The following is an 8,925-nucleotide window of genomic DNA, read 5'->3' as shown; positions in this document are numbered from 1 at the left end:
CAAGTACGGGACAGCGCCACACAGCTGCTGGGGTGTACGTACAGCCCGCTACAACGCTGCGTCGTACCAGCCTGCAGCACACCTGTGCCAAGCTTTCAGTCTCGTTTCCTTCGAACTATAACTACGAGATCAATCATGCCGAAGGTAAGCGTCCCACGTATCGCTCGTCGCAGAGAATGCATCATCACCTCACCATTCAGTCTAAACCTGTAAAAAAGAAGGGGATCCCGTCCCCGGACCCGAAAATTGCCGCATGCACCCATATCCTGTCCAGCTTCTTGCTATTTTGACTCGAACTCAAAAACCAGACGGGGCGGACCCGAGGAGACTGTCCAGAACATCTTCTTGCTTCGGTGGCCTTTCCCCGCTCCTTTTCTTTTCAGACCTCTTTGCTTTTGCTTTCGCGACCTTCCACCTTCCTCTCTGTCTTCTCTGTGGTCACCATTCCTACTTGAGAGCGTTCTTTGGTAAGCGTCTGTTTGATCATTCTCCAGAGAGCACGTGCAAACTGAGGTGAAGAGAAGTCCTCAGTGGAGAAGAATGCCGGTCTGTGTAGCACAAAAGCGAACAGAGAAGGACGAAGATGCTAACTGAGTTCTCGAGTCTGTTGCCTTCTTCGATATCGGGACTGCACGACGGTTGAAATGCCCCTTTTTCGTTCTTCCATAGGTGGAGGATGGGCAGAAGTTTTAGAGAAGGACCGTCTAAGAAAAACCAGAAGGGTTGGGACATTCTATATATCTATTGTCCGAGAGATACAGTTGTTGCGAACGTCGACTATCTGAACTGAAGCGAGTGTGTTCGACTGATTGGGTCTGGAGACTGGCGGAGGGAGGACACGTAGAACAACAGTATGAACCCGACAACTACACCTTCTGCGAGCGAAGACGAAAGGTGAAAAGCTTATTTCCCTCTCACTAGAAGCTCCGCCGCTTCGTTCTTAGGTCCTGTAGCTCTGTAAGGCATTACTCTTGTCTTTCCTTCTGTTCTTCAAGAAGGATGAATGTGTACGATATCCACCGGAGAAAAAGGCACTCAAGATGGAAGGGGGGTTCCTCTTACACATCTTCGGAGTTCTTCCTCTCTCGACTCACTGACAAACAGAGACTGGATGGTGAGCTTCTCAAACTGACAGACAGGGGTAGTGTATTCAGCAGAAGCCATTGTTGTCCTGCTTACTCCTTACAAGTTCTGCATGTGTCTTCGTTCAGTAGAAAGAAGCCGACTCTTACTCTCTCTTTTCTCTCACCAACTCACGTCCATCCACTGTACATGAGTATATATCGTAAGCACGCCAATGAATATACACAAAAGCAACATATATGTCTCCCTAAATGTATATATATATATATATGAATATCTGCGCATGTGTGTACCTGTATTGATGACAATACATCGAAGGATGCTCTTTGGTGATGTCTTTACCCCGCCACCAACCTCCCGCTACGTGTGCTGACACCCATAGAGGAGTGATCCGTATGTGCTTTCTGGACTGGTTCTTTACCTACACGCATATGTACCACTTTTCCCTTTTCGTCAGCTCGGGTGAAATGTCAGCTTGAGAGCCCGGATGGCTTCTGTTTCTCATCAGCGACCCCTCTCTCTCTATATGTCTCTGCTATGCGCCTCGCCCTGTCATACTCTTTTCATAGTGGGTGGCTGTGAGGGGGAATGATGCCTTCGACTCTCCACACTAGAGGAGAGGAGAAAGAGGTAACAGCAGGGAGGGGGAGGACAAGACAGCTGAAGAGCAAAGGAGAGAGAAAATCGAAGGAGATTGGAAACAGACATGAACAAGGAAGTAGTAAGCTAAGGAGACAGACAGGAAGAGGTGCACCGTAACTGGGAGTCTCTCACTTTTTTCACATGGAAGAGACGCTTGGCGATGACAGAAAAAACGCTGCTGTCCTCTTCCTCGTCGATCCTTAGTTCGCTTCCGAGTTTTTGTGGTTCTGTATGCAGATGTCTCAACACTCTTTCCTTGTCTCTCCTCACCCCCAGTGTCAGTTGTTTTTTCCTCATCTGTCTATAAGTCTTGAGACATTTTTTTCTCCATTTCATTCATCAAGCGTCTTTCTATACATGCAAGTATACATGTGTAGATGATCTCTCATCCACTGATGTATCTTTTCTCCATTGTGCTTCACACAAAACAGGCCACCGTGGGTGCGTCAATCGACTTGCTTGGCATGAAGAGGGGAGATACCTTGCCTCTGTGAGTGACGACCGAAGATGTCTGATATGGGATTTCCATTCCTCTTCCGCCTCCTCTTCTTCTTCCTTGACCCCTCCCCAATCTTCACCATCTCGTACCTTAAATGGAGGTGATCAGTTTGGACATATGAATCCTAGTGCTGTCATCTACACAGGTATGTTTGCCTCTTCCTTCTTTTTCTTCCACTTCTCCCGTCACATTTTTCATCGTATAAAGTCAACCGTCATTAGATGGTTAGAAACGACGATGAAATGTTCACATCGGCTGCCCTAAAGACCTGGGCAATCCCCTTAATCTTACTCAGCTTCATAAACCACTTCTTCTTCTTCCATTCTTCTCTCCTTTCTCACTCCCCAAAACACGTGATTGATAGATAGCTAGGGAAAGACGTCGAGTGGTTGTTTTTTCCTGGTACCTCCATCCATTTGCGTATCGAGAAAGAAAGCTTTCCGTACATGTACTAGGTCCGTGCGAAGGCATATAGGCCTCTATCCGTTATATGGGTGTCGTAGCAGTTTCATGTGGAGGAGTCGATTGCTAGCCGACTGCGGGTATAACCGCGTATCGCTAAAGTGTCAGCGCGCCTCTTGCCAGTTACCTGGAGCTCTGCATATACCTCATTAATCCTCTGTAGTCTTTTCACACTTCTGTCAGAACCCTACGTACCCCCCAGTTCTTTTTTTGTTTCTTTCTTTCTCTCTCTCTGTTTCGCGACCTCATGATAAAGGCAAGACGAGGGCCTCTCACGCAGTGAATTCTCCTAGAAATTCTTTCTCAGACCTCTGCGGCCTGCTGAGTATTGTAAAGCAGCAAAGAGAAAGACGAAGAGACAAGGAAGAAGTGCTAGAGAGAGAATGACGATTTCTTAAGTTTTCTTCCTGAGTGATGGATTCTTCTCAGGCCATGCCTTCAATATTTTCGGCGTCGGTTTCCTTGGAGATACACACGTCGCCACAGGAGCGATGGACCGGGAAGTTCGTCTTTCCTGTATAAGAGATGAAACGTTTAGGTTAGCGATAGCTTCCGAATTCATGGCATGCAAAGTTCAGAAGCTCTCCAGTCTTTCGTCTCTCGCTTCCTCTCGCCTTTCTTGTTCTCTCTGAAGGCTGTGTCAAACAATGAGCCCCATTATCTCTTTTTTCTTCGTTGAGAACAGAGAAGACGTTCTTCTCTCTGTCTCAGGGAAGTGAAGGGTATTTCAAGATGCACGACAAGTATGGTCTTATGTCTTCTCTGTGAGGTTCTCTGTATACACACGCCTATTCATTCATACATACACACGTATACATTCGTATACACGTAGTCGTACATGTATGCATATTCGTTCATACATGCACTTTCATGTTTACATCCAGTATTCATACATTACGTGCACACATCCGTCCATACATACATGCATATTCATACATACATATACACACATATATACATATTCATACATACATACATATATACAATAGACACACGTAGTAATCCTTTTTCCTTCCCCCCCCCCCGTATTTTCCTTTCTGTCTCTGTCTTTATATAGATAGATAGATCTGTCTCCATTCAGATAGTTGGCTTTGATAAACTGAGTGGTCAGTTCCCGGTTGCCTCAGTTGAACTTCTTCCGTCGTCCTTCTCTCTCACTCTGAGACATGTCTTTTGTCTATCTCTCTTCAACAGTACTCCCCTTCTTCTTTCCTGACACCTGGAGTCTTTTTCTCTTCTCCTTAGTTTGCTACCCCTATTCTCCTTAATCTCTTTATCGTATAAAGTTCAAACAGTTCCAGGAGGCGTTCTTCACTCTGAGACATGTCTTTCTTCTATGTCTCTTCAACAGTACTCCCCATTCTTCTCTTCAGACCATTCCACCCCGCCTCTCATCTTTTTTCCTTTTCTTTCTTTCTCGTGCTTCTTTTCTCTCATTTTCTTTACCTTCTTCTTTTTCTTCTTCTCGATGCACTATCTTCTCTCGTTCTCTCTCTCGTCTCCTCTCTCCCGTCTCCACAACATACACAGACATGCCCCGCGCTGTCTCCGCACTCCCCCTGTCTCTTCTTCGCGTCTCCTTGCTTCTCATCCCCCTCCTCTCTGTATCATCTGTAACCTGCCCTTCTGTCCATGTCTCATCATCTCTTCTTCTTCTTCGACCTTTCTTTCTTCCCTTTCTTCTCCTTCTTTTTCTCACTGTTCTTCTGCTTCTTCGCCCTCTCACTCTTGTTTTGTAGCATGGTCTGCCACTGTCATAATGGAAGGGTCAAGCATATAGCCACCTTACCTCGCAGTTCTCAACATCTCTGGTGGAGTGCGTCTGAAGATGGTGAGGTTGAAAAAGAAGGAAAAGGTCGATCTAAAGAACGCAGAAAAAATGCGGCAGATTGCTTCTCATATATGTCTTATGTGCATACATGAATAGATATTCATTCATACATACATACATATCTCTATGTAGATTTGTATGGAGGTGTGTACTAAGACGTATGACTATGTTGTCGTTCTGATATGGAGAAGTCCGGGAAGGAGAAGGAAAGAGGGTAGGAAGGAGTTTTGAGTGTTGGGGTGTGGAATGAAGGGAAGAAAGAACATCATGAAAGAAAAGAAAGATGAGAATTTATTCTATCGGAAGAAGAAGAAAAAGACGACGAGGAGGAGGAGGTAGGATGGTGTCATGACAGTCATAGAGATGTTGTGAGGCTCTGTTCTCTCTTTCTTCTTGCTCCTCTTCGATATCGTTGTCTTCATACCGATTAGTGTAAGTGGAGGAATGTATCTGTTTGTCTACATTGTCTTATTTTTTTCTCTTCTCTCATCTTTCATCTTTTTCTTTTCTTCTTTTCGAAAATTTCCCCAGGCACCGTGAGGCAATATGATAAGCGCGTTCCACACATATGCGGCGGCTCACGTCAACTCCAAGCTGCGAACGTACGTTCCTCGCGGACCACATATACATACATAGAGATACATACTCTATCTTTCTGTGTACGCATATAGATGTAGAGAGAAGGTATGAAGTGATAAGATAAGAGTAGAAGGGAGAAGGAAAAATGCTTGCTGACAGCTCGTCTTCTCTTTTTTTCTCTTGAGATCGTTGAAGTCAAACAACTAAGAGTGAAGGAGGAGGTCATGTCGACTGAGGAGGTGTATATACAGCGGTCCCGACGACGATGCAGAATTTTCTTTTGCTTAGCATCATTCTGTCTCGGGATACGCAGACAAGTGTCTTTCACCGGTCTCTTCCTTTCGGCCTTTTTCACACTGTCCCTTCCTTGCTCTTTCCCCTTCTTTTGTTTCTCTTTCGTCCCTGTGTGTCAGTAGGACCGTGTGTATAGCCGTCTACAGGAGCGCATTCTTAGAATGTTCCATGGCTTGTCCTATTCTGTATGTTGTTTTCTGTATCCTTCCGCTTCTTCTCCCTGCTTGAGGCAACCTACTGTCTGTAGATACAGCAGATAGATATATCTCCATTACCCTAACCCACTGGCTCACAAGTACCTGCCAAGACTTTCTTCGATCTCGACCAACCCTCCATGGCTGTGGTATCAGTTGTTTTGCTTCACGATATAACCGGGGGTGTATAGATACATACACATAGATACACCCCAGGTGAATATCTCACTGTACTTCTGTCTCTCTGCCAGTGCACGCATGTGTCCTTGTGGTGTGTACGTCGACCTTTTCTGTGGGGTTCCGAGTCTGCTTGTACACCGTCATGTCAACGATGATTTTTGTATCTATCTGTCTATCTATCTTCCTCTTCACTCTATCTATCTATCTATCTATTTCTCTGTCCTTCAGTGGACCTGTCTGTCTATCTACCTACGTAGTTATCTTTATCGACCTTCAGTCGATCACTCCATTCTACACACACAAACGTATCTTTCTCTCTCTCTGCATCTATATGTGACAGTTGCGCTGGGATTGCTTTTTCTTCTTAGGTTTTGATCAGCCTCCGACCTTCCTATTCTTATTCTTCACGTCCAGCCTTCAGAATCTCTCCTTTCTCACGCCTGTCTGCTTCCAGTGGGGGAGGTGATGCTGGAGCTACTCCTACTGATGCGGGTGCTACTCGTGCTCGTGCTCCTTCTTCGGGGGACAGCAACAGAAGACATCGGAGAGAGAGAACAGACACAAACAGATCGACTTCCTTCTCTTCTTCTTCTCGCCATCGACAAAGCGGAAGAGCAGGGGAACAGAGTGGGGGGAGTCTCCTTGCCTCTCGAAGAGAAGAAGATGAAGAGAGTGGCGTGGGTAGCTTGGCAAGACAAAGAGAAGATAGACGTGCGAGTCAAAGTGATTTTTCTTCTGAAAGAGATAGGGGACGTGAAAGAGACAAAGAAAGGAGGAAGAAAGAAGTCGAGGATAATAGGGAAGATGAAGACCGACAAGGTGAAGAAGCGGAGAGACGATGGGGGACCCGCAGAAGAAGAACGACGAGTTCTTCTTCTTCTCCAGCCCTTGAAAGGAGGGGATCAAGTGATATGAATGAAGACGTTTCAGCAGGAGGAGGAGGTGGTCAGTCATCATTAGACATAAGAAGAGATCGAAGAAGAAGAAGAGGGAAGTATGACAGAGAAGAAGATAGAGGGATGTTTCCTTCGTCTGCTGAAGGCCACCGGAGAGGAGAAGAACAAGAAGAAGTCCAAAGGCAAGGAAGAAGACTCTCGATAAGAGGAAGAAGATATGAGGTCTATAATACAATCGATAGACGCCTTAATCTCGGGAGTGAGAGGTCGATTCTAACAAGAGATCTCCGGTTACTACGTGAAGCTTATTATGAAACTCAGTGGAATCCCAAAGCCGCCTTATCGAGAGGAGAACCTCAGGTATAGTGTGTATATGTATATATATATATATGTGTGTCTTTGTATATAAGACTTCGTGTGTGTTTGTGTGTGTGTGGATGTTGTAGTTATGGGGAGACTCTAAGAGGGGAGAAGCTCACGTCTAAACAAAAAAAGAGAGAAGGAAAGAGATAGGAAAGCGTGAAGGAAAAGAAAGAGATAAGAAGGAAAGAGGAAGAAGTACTTCGTCTTCTTCTTTCCAAGCACAAAGATGTCTATCTCTCTGAGTACCCATGTGGTTATCTCTACACATATATATATATATATATAAATGTACATATATATATATGTGTAGAGAGAGGGAGAGAGAAAGAGCGAGAGAGACAACGTCCCTTGTTGAGTCTAAATTCTCTATGTCATTACAATCCCTTCCCTGTTACCTTACCTCGAGAAGATGAAGAAGATCATGAGGTGTCGGGTAGATGGATTTATCCCAGTCATTCTTGAACTTTAATCTGATTTCCTTACCTTCGCAAGCAGACGAAGAAAAAGAAGGAGAAGGCTGCCTTCTACTCAGTGGAGCACAAATCTATTACTCTACTGGGTTATCCCCCTGTAAAGCTATCATCCATATGTATATGTATGCCTCGTGTCCTGTGAAGAATCTTCTTCGTCTTCGTCGTCTTCTGTCTTTCAGATAAAGTACGAGAGTGTATTGTTCTCTCTTCCTTCTGTTTCTTCTGTTCTTCTTGTTTCTTTCTTCCCTACCCCGACTCCTCTCACTCCTCAACCTCACCTACGTCATGCTCTCCTTCGATCTTTCTTCTTCTGCTTCTTTTCTCTTGCTTTTCTGATCTTCCTTTTCTTCTTTTTTGTTTTCTTCTTCTTCTCCTTCCTTTTTCAGGTGAAAGCCGTGTCAATTAATCCTCTTCGGCCCGAATATATGGCGATAGCAGCGAATGATCCTCTCATTCGTGTGTATGATCGACGTATGTTATCCTTACATACAAATCAACCTCAGCGAAGTGCCTTCTCTTCTTCTTCTTCCATGCCTCGTCCTTCTGCTTCTTCTTCGTCTCTTTCACCTCATCATGCGCCTGATGCTAATAGCAATGAGAGTCCCCCTACTAGCAGGGGAAGAAGTCATTTCCTCTTCAGTGCGGAAGCGAGAGGAGGAAGAAGAGATCTACGAGAATCGATGCCCTGTGATGTCTTTCTCCCCTCAACCTTCTGGAGTGTCCCTTTCGAATATACACCTGAATGGCAAAGCCGATTCTCCCGACTCCTTGCAGCGACACATTGCTGGTAAGAAAGAGAAGAAGACAAAGAAGAAGAAGATAACTGACAGGGTTAGGGTTGTTCTCTTCTTCATCCCTTCTCTTTGCTTCATTGCCGAGTTTCTTGAGGTAAAGAGCACAACAGCACTCATGTTCTCTACACGCGTAGAGTGAATGAATTATCATAGTACTCATCACAGACACTGACGGCGATCTCTTCATAGACTTCTTTCTCTCTCTTTCCGTCTTTATGCAGTCGGCTCTCTCTTTCTTTCTCTTCTTTTTCTCCTTCTGTCCTTAGATGAGGTAGAATACAGATGCGTGTCTTTTCGTGTTGTTCTTGTCATGTAATGAGCCGTTTTTGCCGGTGCATGCAGCGGGGATTGAACATACCTTGGAATGAATAAAGAGACAGTCAAAGAGATAGAGATCGATAGACGAAAAGGAAAGATACAATGGAGGACACTTGAAGGTCCTCATTCATTTACATAAGATATTTAGGTAGATACTCAGATACAGATCCACACCCTATATATCTATCTATCTATCTGCCTATCTACCTTTAGTCTGTCTATCTATCTACCTCCTGTCTTCGGCCTATCTGTCTATCGGACTCCCTGTCTTCATCTATCTATCTATCTATCTTTAATCAATCAATCTTTAATCTATC

General features: G+C 44.8%; 1 protein-coding gene across 1 annotated transcript; it reads left to right on the top strand.

The window, feature by feature from the left end:
• Nucleotides 1–337: 337 nt before the first annotated feature.
• Nucleotides 338–8,281, top strand: CSUI_008267 (wd g-beta repeat-containing protein; the record flags this gene model as incomplete). Its single annotated transcript, XM_068068401.1, has 7 exons — nt 338–1,114; nt 2,157–2,369; nt 3,116–3,224; nt 4,426–4,517; nt 5,049–5,119; nt 6,133–7,020; nt 7,883–8,281. Coding segments are annotated over exons 1-7 (1,887 nt in total), but the record flags the coding sequence as incomplete, so codon positions are not given.
• Between the last annotated feature and the right edge of the window lie 644 nt (nt 8,282–8,925).

The sequence above is a fragment of the Cystoisospora suis genome (assembly GCF_002600585.1).
Source record: "Cystoisospora suis strain Wien I chromosome Unknown contig_4593, whole genome shotgun sequence".
In the NCBI taxonomy this organism is placed as follows: domain Eukaryota; phylum Apicomplexa; class Conoidasida; order Eucoccidiorida; family Sarcocystidae; genus Cystoisospora; species Cystoisospora suis.
The sequence above is the reverse complement of the archived record's forward strand: the minus strand, read 5'-3'. Positions and strand labels throughout refer to the sequence as shown.